Source organism: Crotalus tigris, unplaced genomic scaffold (genome assembly GCF_016545835.1).
Source record: "Crotalus tigris isolate CLP2741 ecotype Arizona unplaced genomic scaffold, ASM1654583v1 scf7180000024461.2689607, whole genome shotgun sequence".
In the NCBI taxonomy this organism is placed as follows: Eukaryota; Metazoa; Chordata; class Lepidosauria; order Squamata; family Viperidae; genus Crotalus; species Crotalus tigris.
Window position 1 is genome coordinate 1,489,475 of NW_024100631.1, and position 14,072 is coordinate 1,503,546.

At 44.0% G+C, this 14,072-nt stretch overlaps 1 protein-coding gene across 2 annotated transcripts; it reads right to left on the reverse strand.

Moving 5' to 3' along the window:
• PGAM5 (PGAM family member 5, mitochondrial serine/threonine protein phosphatase) lies at positions 1 to 11,297 on the reverse strand. 2 transcript variants are annotated; one of them, XM_039332393.1, is made up of 7 exons: positions 10,971 to 11,297; positions 7,024 to 7,202; positions 5,809 to 5,934; positions 4,433 to 4,521; positions 3,247 to 3,377; positions 1,508 to 1,658; positions 1 to 590 (listed from the first exon to the last, which is right to left on the reverse strand). In XM_039332393.1, exons 1-6 carry the CDS (start codon positions 11,240 to 11,242, stop codon positions 1,508 to 1,510), a joined length of 948 nt encoding a protein of 315 aa, XP_039188327.1. In that variant the 5' UTR covers positions 11,243 to 11,297; the 3' UTR covers positions 1 to 590. The 2 variants fall into 2 exon arrangements, with proteins under 2 accessions (XP_039188327.1, XP_039188326.1); XM_039332392.1 differs by having other exon boundaries at positions 3,247 to 3,380.
• Between the last annotated feature and the right edge of the window lie 2,775 nt (positions 11,298 to 14,072).

The window sequence follows — 14,072 nt, forward strand, 5'->3', positions numbered from 1 at the left end:
AAAAAAAAAAAAAAAGTCTCAAATAAAAAAAAACAAGTAACTAGACAGGGCTTGAAGTGAGAAGAGCGTAAACCATGGTTTGCTTTTATTCAGCCACTGCTTTGGGAGACAACTACAGATGCCCCCTCCAATTTTTTTTTTATTATTATTAAAGTATATTTTCAGTGCCCGTCTGCAAATCGGAGCTGCGTAATACGAGAAGGCGCTCTTACTTTCAAGATTTCGTCTCCCTCGTCTTCAGAATTGCTGGATCTGGTGGCTTCTGGCTTTAACACCGATTTCAGTACCCAACGTGTATCTCTGGACGTTGCAGTTATTTCCCCCCCCCCCCCAAAATAGGAAAGAAAAACAAACAAACAAACCCTTGGGAGGCCGCCAGCGTTGCCGTTTTGAAGCCACGAAGGAGACGAGTCCTCTTCAACTTTCTCAACGGTTCAACATCGCACGCCGTGAGCTGCTAGTGCAAAATCTTAATGTGTAAGAAATAGTCTGAGACAGACAAAGCCCAGGGGAGGGAGCCTGGAGCCTGCAGCTTTTCAGGGAAAGGGCTGGCCGCGTCTGTCCTCTTGGAGATCCTCCCTGTTTGAAAGCTTGAAAGAAGGACGGGCGAGAAAGAGGCATGAGTTAGTTAAGGACTAGTGCAGGGGTAAGGCAACCTCGGCTCCTTTATGACTCGTGGACCTCCAACTCCCAGAATTCCTGAGCCAGCATGGCTAAGCATGGAAGCCTCTCCTTTTCCCCTCAGCGTGGCTGGCTCAGGAATTCTGGGAGTTGAAGTCCCCGAGTCATCAAAGAGCCAAGGTTGCCTACCCCTGGACTAGTGGAACTTGGTGTCCTACACAACAATATTGTTCCAATATGACAGGTAGTCCTTAACGGCCACAACTGAGCCCAAAATTTATGGGGATAAGTGAGTTTCACCCCATTTTAAGACCTTTTTTGCCACAGTTAAGTGACTCACTGCAAATAATAATAGTAGTAGTAGTAGTAATAAAGTTGGAAGGGAGCTTGGAGGTCATCTAGTCCAACCCCCTGCTCAGGCAGGAGACCCTATACCATTTCGGACAAATGGCTGTCCAGTCTCTTCTTAAAAACTTCCAGTGTTGGAGCATTTACCGCTTCTGGAGGCAGGTTGTTCCACTGGTTAATTGTTCTCACTGTCAGGAAATTTTATCTTTAGTTCTAGGTTGCTTCTCTCTTTGATAAATTAGTAACCCAGTTGGTTAAATAAATCTGTCTTCCTCACTGACTTTGCTTGTGAACTGGTTGCAAAAGGGGATCACGGTCCTAAGCGTGAGCCCGTTGCCAAGCGTATGAATTTTGATCATGTGACCAAGGAGATGCCACAGAGGTCCTATCTGAAAAAACAGTCCTAAGTCATATTTTCCAGTGCCCTTGTAACTTTGAACTGCCACTAAATGAACTGTTGCGATTCGAGGACTGCCTGTAATATTCCGATATGGTTGTGTGGGTTCAAGGCTGATGGGAAACGCCAAAGAAGGCTTACTCAGTTGCGGGTGATCTTCTCCGGCGGCATAAACCCCGTGTCGCCCAGCAGGCGAAGGGCCACCCTGCCGTTGGGGCGGATCACCAGGTGTGTGATGCTGCCGTTGTTGAGGGATATCCGAAGCCAACCTTCCGGAGGAAATTGCAACGCTCTTCGAAAAAAAAAACATATATTTTTTTTTTAAAAAAAGGAAAACAACTGTGAATGTGTTGATAAAGCCTGCGAGGTCAATTCTTTGCTCCCGGTGGCCGGTAAAACAAAAATAACTGCAATGCGATGCGTTTAACAGTAACACGGATGCCGACGAGGCAAGACACGAGAGTAGAAATTGACAGCAAAGCCCACTCCCTTTTAGCACTGATAATGTTACCTAGTTGGGTCATGAAATGTCTACAAGGAAACAAGGACAGAGACCACTGGGGAGCCCTCATTTGACGGCAAATCCGCAAAACGAAGCCGCAAGAGTGACAAATCTTTTAAGGGAGACCGCTATGATCTATTCCCTTGTAAATTGTGCATTGTGTAAAACGAAGAGGAATGCTTATGTCAGTCGCACATCCTAGCTTACATTACTCTCTGCCATCTGGATCCCATCACCAAATCAAGGGCAATGAAAGACTTCCTAAACTTTTTTTCCCCTGCATTTTACTCTTTGGAGCAATCGAAAAACTCGTACATGTGGTGGTGGTGAACATAGGAGGAGGAAGGAATACTAAGTATGTTTGAGTCATTTCTAAAATTAATAAAGGCTGGATAAAAATAAAATCAAGACAAGGCCGAGTTTGTGAGTTCACTGCTGTCAAAAGCTAACTGGCCCTCCCGAGACTAGGATTTTTCAGAAACTCATTATGCTGGGATTAAATGAAGAGCCGTGTGAAGAATCATAATTAACTTTATCCCCCAGGAGAGCTAAAAGAATCTTAAAGAGGAGGTTGTTAGTTTTTTTTAGCAAGACTATAAATATTTCTACAGCCACTGCCCACCTTCTCTGGCTCCTCTTTGACCCAAACTCCTACTTTTGGAACTGTCCCCCAGCGTAAAATAAACTTAGCAAATACTAAAGCAATCTTAAGCGAGTGTCATCTTAAGTAATTAAACACCTCTGCCTCAAAGTCCAACAATGTGGTCCGCTGTCTGCACAGCTAGATACAAACATGGGTTAAGTAGAGAGGCAGGTCTCATTAAAATTGACACAGCTTTAAATTGAGTACAATTCAATTTGCAAATACAGTACGTAAAAAGCTTTTAGCACATTTGAAATATCCTCTGGAGAGATGGTGGAGCAGCGATTCCAATCAGTCCGTTCCTCCCTTTGTCTCTTCACTTGCAGCCCTTCATGTAGGGAACTACAACTCCCATTACCCACTCCCCCCCCCCGGCCATTGGCTGAAGCACCAGAGCTATCAACAAGGCCTTTTATTGGGAGGGGGGGCTGTGAGGAAAATTACTGATGTTAATTCAGACGGGCTCCAAACACAGGAATTAATATATTCCCGCCACGGCTTCCCCCATATAGTTTTTAAATATTGCATTTGTTTAAAAGATTCTTTCAAATCCCGCTACTTAGAGAGTGAAAAGCAAAGCTCTGAGTTAATCCTGCAGACGACTGTTCCAATTACTGGGCGTTCCTAAACTTCCAGCCGTGGGCTAAAAGCATCCGATTCCCTCCGTCTAACGCACGGCGCAAGGTGCTAAACCCACTTAAGAGCCAAAGGATTTAGGAGCTTCGCCCGAGTTACCTGCAGACAATATAGCGAATCACGTTTGCGTGGCAGACGAAGATTTCGTAGCTGTCGTCCTCCTGCTTGATATCAGCTCTGTGAATGTAGTTTCGGAACGCGGCCTCGATGCGAGCGCCATCTTCGTAATACTGCTAAAAGCAAAAAGTTGGGTGATAGCGGCAGATAATTAAAACCTGCGCAGATTTTTTTTCCCCCTCTCTCTTTTTAAAATCGTCAGAATCAACCATGGGCTCTCCCCAACCCATTAAAATCCAGAGGCCTCGATATTTAATATTCTTTGGATGGCTGGAATCAGCAAGAATTAAAGTTAAGTCCTCAAAATCCAGTTTGAGATGCTGAGCCTTGCCCTTTATCTAAACAGTGCTTCGGCTGGCCTAGAACTCTCGCTTATGAATTACAGTATTCTATAAGAGCGTAAGCAAAGCTTTAAAGGCCTACATCTACCAAATTACAGAAGAATAGACAAACTGCAAACACAGTAGAACAGTTTTGGATTTCCAAGTAACAGTATCAATGGCTGAACTTTTCTTTGATGCTCATGCATTATTCTCCTTTTGCCATTTGAACGAAAAACACCGGTTTTGATTTAGCGTTGTAAGTTACCGTTTGTTTATTGTCACGAAACGAACGGCAAATGGAGCACTTTGCAAATCGACAACAAAATAGAGAGCAACTTGCTTATCAATCTGCATTTTTTCTCACGAGATTACGTGCATGCAGAGAGAAGACAGTCTTAAACCCTAAAGTTACACCACAAAATGGACTAGAAGACCTCCAGCGTCTTTGATAGCGCATATATATATCTCCAAATTTCTTTTTTCTGACAAAGAATTAAATTGGGAGGCTAACTTCAGTTAGCCACACCCTTTATGGGATTCGAACCTGGGCAGGTTATGGGGTAACAGTATTAACTGAAGAGAGCAGAATGAGCTCGAAATGGCCATCTTAGTCTCCCAATTTAATTCTTTGTCAGAAAAAAAAAATTTGGATTTGTAATGTTTCGCAGTTGCGACTTGAGCCTGCTTAATGCCCCTAGTTGGGGGCTGCAAGGCAAAAGAGATTGTAAAAAGTAAAACTGCAGTATAGCAGTTAAAAAATGTCAAGGTGTAATCAATTAGACCTCCGAGGTCCCTTCCAGCTTTGTTCTTCTATTCTAAAAGCGAAATGCTGGACTAGATTTTACCACAGCTTCAGGCTTCCAGTGAGAACCGGGAGGGTTTGGTTCAATTGGGGCTCCTTCGCGCAGGAGGTCTGTGCTCAGCTTGGTCACCCCTGAGGAAGAGAGGAAAAGAAGGATGTGCGCAACCCTTGTGGTGTGATTTATACACAGGCCAATGTACACAAGAGGATTTACAGGCCTTTTGATCTTCGTATCTTTCCACAGACACCCACCCACTTCCATAATAGATTTAGGACACAGATTTCCTAGAGATGTTTGCCGCCAGTGCTCTAACACAAGCCTTACTTTTGAAGTGAAAGAGGGTCATCAACAAACCTTGGATAGATAGAAGTTAAATCTGTGCCAGCTTGCCAACTTTCTAAAATGCTCCGTTCTTGCTTTGTAGCCTTCAAGGAAAGACTACCATAACTTATGATGGACTCCAATCAATCAATCAGTTTTTATTATAGTCACAGACTAGCATGGACCCCAAAATTCGTTCATCTTGTCACAGATCCTAAACCCTGTTCCATGGCCTCTTTTCCTCCTATATTTTCAATATTAAAACCTTAACTCCCTATGAAATAGTGGTTTCAACCCTCCTAGATGCGTCCTTGCCGCAGGTTTTTGCTTCTTTAAAAATGGTTTGCAGTGTTTCTAGCACTGAAATGGACTTAGCTGCTTCCTGTATATTTTGTTTTCTTCTCCTGTTTGTCACCCCCAGGCATCTCTGCGGTTGGTATTATGTTTTCCTTTCAACCCAATTTTATCTTTGGTAATCAGTCACAGCTTCTTCACAAATACTCCAGGAACAAGCAAAATCAAGACAACATTTCGATTTTCCAAGTCAATGTTGTTAACGAGTTTGCAGTCGATGACACAATATTATCTCTCTTCTCTTAAATCAACAATTTAATCAGTGCCAATCTTAACTAAATGGACTAATGCCTACAAAAAGGCATCATGTGGGTCAAGATAATTTTGCATAATGTTCAGGGAATTGGCTTACGCCACTGCTGACTTGGGATTGCAGACTAGCCAAGATTAGAAGTAGGAACAAAGAAACAATACATGTGACTCAGGCGTTATGTCCCAGAATGTTATCTTTCTCTGATACACACAAAGAATCTGTATTGCAACTGGAAAAAGAGGCAAAAGGTCAGAATTTAATCTGACACAATGCATTCCAAAAGCTTGAGGAAATCTTAACGAACATAAAAGAATATTGTAATTTTTTTTTAGAGAACCTCTAAAGATCCCTGCTGGCTACAGACTTTGAACTGAACCCTTTGGATATAACAGCTCAAAGTACAAGCAAATCAGACAGCTGGTCCTGCAGGCCTGTAGTAAAACTACACAAATGTTGCTTACCACAAACTCTGTTCCAAGAAGACACTCACCAGGAAGATGTTTGCTAATAATGTTGGTTGTTTCCGTTGCTCTGGCCATTGAAGAATGGACAATTTTATCAAATTTCAGCCCCAGACTTGCAAGTCTCATTCCGGTCAGCTCAGCTTGCTCGCGGCCTAAAAGATACATTTTATGTATAAATTCCTAATAAGGCACAAAGGGGTTTTTTTTGTTTGTTTGTTTCAGCACAATGTTTTAAAATCAGAAGTTGTTCCTTTTCCCACCATTCCTGTTTGCATTCTTCACGGGAAGGATGATTTTGCATTCAGACAGGAATCTGCAGGTTGGTAAGCAATGAAAGCAGAATAGTTTTCTGAATAAGGTGGGTACTGCGGCCTTTGCCATTGGCTTGAAAACAGATACCAGTTAATCGGTTAAGTACAGTTAAAAGAAGCAGAAGTCATTTAACCAAACGGTGATGAAGCAAATCAGTACAAAAATAAATACACACACACACACACACATTTAAGAAAGAATGTAAGGCTCTCCATCAATTACAGTAGTGGCCAAACTTTTTGGGAAAAAGTGTACAGTAGAAATGCCACCTTTGATTAAGATTCCACCCATTTTTTTTTCTAATTTCTTTATAACTGTAGCCTTGCGCACTTAATAATACTATTTTACATCGCTTTCTGGGCGACCAGTCAACTCTTTGCACCATGACTTTAATTTCATTACTTTTTACAAGCTCACTACATGAAAGAACACACAAAAAAACCCAACCAACTTGACAGCGATCACATAACACACTGACAAATGTCCTCCTCTCAGCTTCAATACATGACATCGATAACTGGATCCTACTGTGATCTGATTGGCTCATGGCCAAAACAAGATGACACCTGATTGGCTCTCTAAACACTCAATGCTCATTGGCTACCACCAGATGAAGGAAAGCTACCTGAGATCGACCTGAGCAAGTTGTGCTTCCTTTTTCTGGTTATTTGGCTATACCTTTTCATAGAATACAGTACGGATAATTGAACAAACTATTTTGCATTACATTCTTGATTAAATTATCTTTCCATTGATACATAATTTTATGGTACCACTCCAAAACAAAAGTGGCGTTATTAGCCAGCAAACCTCAAAAATACACTTTTCCCAAAAGGTTTCCACAATTTTGGCCACTATTGTATACACCAAGCAAGCAGCCCCGCATCAACCGTAAATTGAATCTCCACCCACAAGCCCATCGTACTTACCCAGCTTCGTTAAGATTCTGTCCTTATCCTGTTGCCCATCCAGATTGTACTGAGAATGGCGTATGAGGAAGATATGCCGGGTAGCTTTCGTTTTATAGTGGGCTAAGCGAGAGGACGCCTCCTGTTCAGCGGTCTCTTCGTTTTTCTTCTTCAGGTTCATGAGAGCCAAGGGTTCTCTCCTAAAAGCAGAAAATTTGTATTCTTGCACTGAACACAGCAGACGCGCAAAGCAATGAACTCAGCTCCAGCGGTGCACCTTTGTTTGAGAAAGTCAGACAATTCAGACTGCCTTCGTGCCGTTTTTCACGGCAGCTCCTCTCTCTGAATTGATTGCAATAGTCACCTTTCAGATCTGCATCATCGATTTCAAACGTGTACATCAGCCTTGCCAGATTCTATTGCTAACAAGTCAGTCTGCATAGATATATATTCTTAGCCGATAAGCAAAGCGGTTCCATATATTCCAAAACAGGATGAAACAACCGAAGTTTTGGGGAACTGTGAAGTCTGCTTAATTCATCCCCTCATTTACAATTACTAGCATGCTGGCTGAGGAATTCTGGGAGTTGAAGTCCACAAGTCATAAAAGGCACACTGGCTGAGGAATTCTGGGTCTAGGCAATTCAACTCATGGTCTAGGCAATTCAACTCATTTCCTATCACTGGATTATTTTTGTTCCCCATTTAAGAGCAGACCCAGTTTTGGCGTTTCTTTCCTGTTTCTAGCCTTAATGATTTATTAAGCACAGCAGAGAAATAAAGGAGAGTCAGAGCGAGGCCTGGAGAGCTGCCAAAACAAAATGCATTCAGCAAATGAGAGATAGAAACGGAAGCTCAAAGCTTGCTCATCACTTTGATGCGATGGGTGTTTATGGTCTTAATGCACTCTCAAGCAAGCAGATACTGTTTCACTTTCACCACAGTGGCCATTATGTTGAAAAATGATACACATCTAATGTAACATTGAATCAATGGCAAGGTAAACAGACGGGCTAGTTATTGATATCAGCTTATGCCTTTCTGATTTGCAGAAGCAGTATTTTTTTTATGGCAATCTATCGATTCCTACTTTTAAAAAGAAAATTGGAATTTTTTTTTCAAAAAAGAAATGTGTAAATAGAAATAAAAATATAAAGAAAGCGATACAACCGATTTAAAGGGAACCCCACTGGATTAAGTCAGGTCTTTTGCAGAGAGATTTAGGCTCTAGTCTAGTCCTATTAACTAACTGTTGTTAGTCACAGTAACATAGGATATAGAGTCATACCAACTAACTGTTCAGAAAAGCAGCTAGGGACACGAACAACATAAAAGCAATGTCATCCCTAAAAGAATTACTTGCCCTTAGCTAAACAAAACTGCCTGAGATGCTAAAAGTTCTACAAATCTGAAACCACAAATGAGTGCTCAGACATTCCAAATAAGCCTTTTTGCATGTTACAACAAGCCAAGGGAACCCTGGCTTGGATTCAAGTAATTATTTATACAAGTTCTCTCTCTTTCCTATAGCAAAATTACTATTGGACCTAAGCAATTAGAAAACATGCACGGGCAAATTTAGTCCTTCCCAAAAACATTCTGATTTAGTTTATCGTTCTGTATGAACCCAGTGTAGCCAAGTTGCAAAACTAAACAGACTCCGCATAAGCCGATTATGGGGTTTTTGCTTACCCATACCTCTACTGAGACCAGCAGTTCCAACCCATTATGAAATTAAATGTTAGGAAGGCTTTCGTTCAGATTTAGTGTTATTAATCTGGAAGGGATCAGGCAGAAATTAATGCTTAATTCTCTTTACTAAGAGAATTAGTAACTGCAGTATTCCGAAAAGCATAGGTATTATTTCATTTATAGCAGAAAAACATCAGGCAATTACTCTGATGTCTGAAATTCCCAATAACTATGAAGTGGCTGTGTGTGTGTATGTGTGTGTGTGTGCGCGCGCGCAAATATAATATGAACTGCCATAGATTATATATTTTCAAAGGTTCTCCTGAAGTGGTAAGGCTTAAAACAATTATTCAAAATCGTTCAGTAGAAAGGCATTGTATGCTTAAGGTCTGGTAACACTTGATAATTTTTTTTTACATGGATGATTATGATTGCTGGATCTGTAATTTTGGTGTACGCCACCCTAAAATTTAAGAGTGTAGTTCCAGTTCCTATGATATTAGAAGAACACTAGCCAATAATTTTAACTTCCACTCAAGTATGTCTGTGCTCTGCAAAAAAAAAAAGTCAACAAATCAGGGACGAAGTGACATCCACTAAACTTTATTCACTGTTTATCTTCAGCAACTCGGACTGTGTTCATCCCCAAGACAAACAGCGGGACGTGGCAAGAGAAACATTAGTTACTGACATTTTTGAATGTACATTCAGCCACCTTATTCAGGACCCCTATGCAGAGTCTTCTTTTATCCCAGAGCACCAATTGTACAGACGTTCACTTACAGGATTAGCACCCAGAACATCTGTTATGAGACAGTATTTCTAATTGGGCAGGAAAGTTGCCCAAGTAGAGGGTTCAGCTTAAAAAGCGCTTAAAGACAAGCATGGAAGAGAAGGTGAGGCTTTCTTAATAATTCAGGGTGTTTGGAATGCTAATATCTACCCTGCATCCTTGCCTTCTGGAGGTTTGGGCTAGATCTCACGCCTGCCCATTACGGAGAGCAGGAAAGGTCAGAATGGCAAGCCCAGGATAGGATGATGAGCCCTGACAACTTGCTTTACGTTGTCCAGCAGAAAGGTTGGTGTTTCTCAACTTTGGAAACTTTTAAGAAGGCTGGACTTCGATTCCCAGAATCCCCCCGGCCAGCATGCATCCACTTCAATTCCCCCAAATTCCCCCCAAACCCGGCATTCTGAGAACACTCACACTCCTCTTAAAGTGGCTGGAGAAACAACAGTGCAGGAGGCATTGCTACCTGAACAGGGACTGGCAGCCCAGCCCTGCTCGCTCCCTCCAACAAGTCTGCCAGGGAGGCCAATTGAACATTGGACCGCAAGCACCCCAGATCCAGAACCTGGATTAGGGGAAAACCATTCAACACAGAACATCAATCCTCCTCCTTCTTCCCCATCCTCCTCTTCTTCCCCATCCTTCCTTCCTTCTCTCTCCTCCCACATCCTCTCTTCCTCCTTCTTTCTTCCTCGTCTCCTGCTCTTCCTCTTCCTCCTCCTCCTCTCTTCTTCCTCATCCTTCCTTCTTCCCCCTCCTCCCTTCCTCCTCTCTCCTGCTCTTCCTCCTCCTCCTCTCCCTCTTCCTTCCTTCCTCCTCTCCCTCCTCCTTCCTCCTCTCCTGCTCTTCCTCCTCACTCCTGCTCTTCCTCCTCCTCCTCCTCCTCTTCCTTCCTCCTCTCCCTCCTCCTTCCTCCTCTCTCCTGCTCTTCTTCCTCCCTCTCCTCTTCCTCCTCACTCCTGCTCTTCCTCCTCCTCCCCCTCCTCTTCCTTCCTTCCTCCTCTCCCTCCTCCTTCCTCCTCTCCTGCTCTTCCTCCTCCCTCTCCTCTTCCTCCTTCCTTCCTCCTCACTCCTGCTCTTCCTCCTCCTCCCCCTTCCTCCTCCTTCCTCCTCTCTCCTGATCTTCTTCCTCCTCCTCCCTCTCCTCTTCCCCCCTCCGTCCTCCCCCTCTCCTCTTCCTCCTCCTCCTTCCTTCCTTCCTCCTCAGCAAATGAGCAGAACTCCTAACACTTCAACCCCCGGAGGGCACCGGTGGCCCACCTCGTCTCACACCTTCCCTGGGGCAGAAGAACAGAACTACAGAGCCGGAAGGGACCTGCGAGGTCTTCCAGTCCAGCCCCCTCAGTCAGGCAGGAGACCCTGTATGCCAAAGTGGGGCCAGGCTTGAGGGGGTCCCAAGAGAAGTGGGGGGATCCCTGTGTGTGTGGGGGGGTCCTGGGGGTGGGGGATGTCTCGGGGGGGTTCCTGGGCGGGGGAGGCTACTCACCGGTCCCAGTTGTTGTCCCAGAAGCCGCAGCCGTTGGCCTTCTCCAGCCAAGCGGGGGCGGCCGAGGCGGCGGCCGGTGACGGCAGCAGCAGCAGCCCCGGCGGCGGCGGTAGCGAGGCTGCGAGGGGCTCCGGGGCGTCCCCGCCGGCCTTCTCCGCCCCCTGCGGAGGCGGCGGCTGCTTGCCGAGCGCCACGGCGGAGAAGAGGACCGAGCCGCCCGCCAAGCCGCAGGCCGCGGCCGCCGAGACGGTGAAGAGGCGCCGGAACGCCATGGCGGCGGGCTGCCTGAGGGGAATCGCTTCCCGCCGAGGACGGGGCGCGGCGCGGGACAAAATGCCTCGATGGGCGCGCGGGGTGGGCGGGGCCGGGGCGGCGGGGGGCGCCCGCCATTGGGCGGCCTAAGAGAAGGGGGCAGGAGGGGGCGGGGACGGGCCGGTGGGCGGGGCTGAAGGAACCCCGAAGGGACGAGGCGGCTTCGGAAAGAATCTGCGGAGCCGAGGGGGCGGAGCCTCCTTGGAAGGAGAAGATCCCTCCGCCGAAGACGCGGTGAGCCGTCCCGCAATTCCTCCGCCTTAAAGGAGAAGGGACTATTTTGAACGGGAGAAGCCGCTTCGCTTCCTCGAGTGTGATGGATTCCTGCACCCATCATCCACAGTCAAGGCGGGATAGGGAATGATGGGAGAGCGGTAGCCTAAGCCGGGAGGCACCATTTTGCTCCATGGGTCATAAAAACTGCAAGAAGGCTCCCTTCCCAGCTTAGTGCGTTGGGCTTCCCAGTCCATGGTGCCTTGCCATGGGCCAGGCTGATGGGAGCTGTAGTCCTTTCTGTTTCTCTAAGGCTGTCTTCTCTTCTGCCGGTGTTTCTCAATCTCAGCAACTTGAAGAGGGGTGGACTTCGACTCCCAGAATTCCCTAGCCGACATGGAGAATTCTGGGAAATTGAAGTCCATGGATTATGTCTGAGGAATTCTGGGAGTTGAAGTCCACCCCTCTCAAAAGTTGCTGTGATTGAAAAACAGTGGCATAAAATTTCCTAATCCTTGAAATGGATGGAGAGGAGCAATTTTTTTGGTGGGGAGCCCATCCACGGAAGCATTAAATATTAGAATAATATTTAATTAATTGTGAATTGCTCCAGCCAAGTGGAGACCTAATTTCTAGTCTTCCCAAATGATGTGGTTTTATATCTGCATAACCAAAATGTGGCCTGGATGCTGACAAGAGAATCTCCCAAATGTAATTTGATTTGAGCTTTTTTTTTCTTTTTTGCAACTGGTTTCCATCCAAACTGTCAAAAAATCCACAATGACTGACTGGCAGCAATGCTCATATTTTGGTACAAATGACAGGCAGTTCTGCGTTGCCGCAGCAGCAGGCAGTGTAAGATTGGATTTAAAATAGAAACATTTAGCTGAGATAATTGCGTAAGAGCACCAATTTAGGACATTCCTGTCCAAATATTTTCTTTTACACAATTAACTGGCACTGAGCAACCGAGACCATATTGTGTTTAGTTCACATTCTTCGGAGGGGTTTCCTAACTTTCCATATTGTTCGGAGAAAGAAGTCCAGAAATTTAAGGCAACTGGAGATTTTATGAATGATTAAGTGTATTTTGTACCATCCCTTGTTGTGAGCACTTTGCAACAATTTTTTCCCACATTTTTGTTCTCCATAAAAAGTAGATCTAACCCTAAATTGGCAACGTCTTCAGAGATACTTCTTTCAATTAAGTTCATTTTAATTTATATTGAAATGGAAAGAAAGCAGAATAAGATGATTATTCTCCAGTTATGTTTGATGGTTTTCCTATTCCATCCTCTTCATTTTTTCAGATCTTTAGGGACTGAGTCGAGATTTAGCCGAGGCTCACTGAAAGTCTAGATCTTCTCCAAACTGAGATGGAGACTGGACTATCCCTGCTAAAATAACCCCCTATATACTAGGCAGTACTATATGTACAATCAGATTCTCATAGCGCAAATACCCTGGGATCCTCTGGGGAAAATGAAATGGTAGCACATGCCCTTTTAAAGTGTAAATATTATGAGCGAGCTGCATTCTCCATTAATTCAGTTCCTAATTACTTGGCATTTCCAATCAATGTTATTTAGAAGCTTTTCTTAATGATACCCTTTTAATTGCTAAATGTTATATCTTGCCATAAGGCTACATTAGCCTTGCCAAGAGAAATATACCAAGTAATCCATTGTTAAGATTAATTCTCTTATATTTTGGGACTGTAATTGGCTGTTTTAATCTCTGAATTGGTCTTGGAGTGTTCTATCTATCTATCTATCTATCTATCTATCTATCTATCTATCTATCTATCTATAAATCTATCTATCTATATCATTTATATCTATCTTTCTCAATCTTTCTCATCTACCATTTATCTGTTTCTCATCAAAATATCATCTACCTATCATCCATCCATCCATCCATCCATCCATCTCAATCACTTTCTTTCATCTACCATTTGTTTCTCATCTGTCTGTCTGTCTATCTATCTATTCTCTCTCTCCCTTCCTTACCTAGCCCCCAACTAATGATATATCTCTTTTTCAGTTTTCTTGTGTCTTTGATGCTCTTGTGGGGTCTTCAAGCATTCTACAGTATCAAAGTTCATGTGTTTTGTTTCGTTTTCAGCACATCAAAATCCCACCACTGACTTATTCAAATTAAAAGGATCTTAACCATTTTTAAGAATCCAATGGGCAAAACGTTAAGGTGGATATCCATGAGCCATTGAGGACGCTAGATGTCTACATGAGTTATACAGAGGGCTGATTCAGCATCAATCCCTTGGTTTCTTCTGTCTAAGGCCAACTGCCCACAACCAAATCCTTCCTTCGTTCTCTTAAATGGGTTGAAATGAGAAGGATTGACAAGTTGGGTCATTCTATCTAGCATACTAAATAAATCTGAATCGCTCCAGATTTGGACAGTCAGTTGTGGTGACAATGGTGTAGATCTTTTTTTTCCCAGTATTTCAGAATTTCCCAATTCCCTGGGCATTCAAAACTGAACACACACACCGTCTCCCCCTACCCAGCAACGGTGAGATTCAGCAGCAAAAGAAGGAAACGTAAGGAAGCCGGA

Bases quoted from the DNA above. Each gene is read 5' to 3' on its own strand.
- PGAM5 (XM_039332392.1), bottom strand. From the start codon at position 11,242: ATGGCGTTCCGGCGCCTCTTCACCGTCTCGGCGGCCGCGGCCTGCGGC. The intron at 5,935-7,023 runs GTAAGTACGATG...TGTATCTTTTAG, and splicing joins CAGAATCTTAACGAAGCTGG to GCCGCGAGCAAGCTGAGCTG. The intron at 4,522-5,808 runs GTGAGTGTCTTC...TCTCTTCCTCAG, and splicing joins TATTAGCAAACATCTTCCTG to GGGTGACCAAGCTGAGCACA.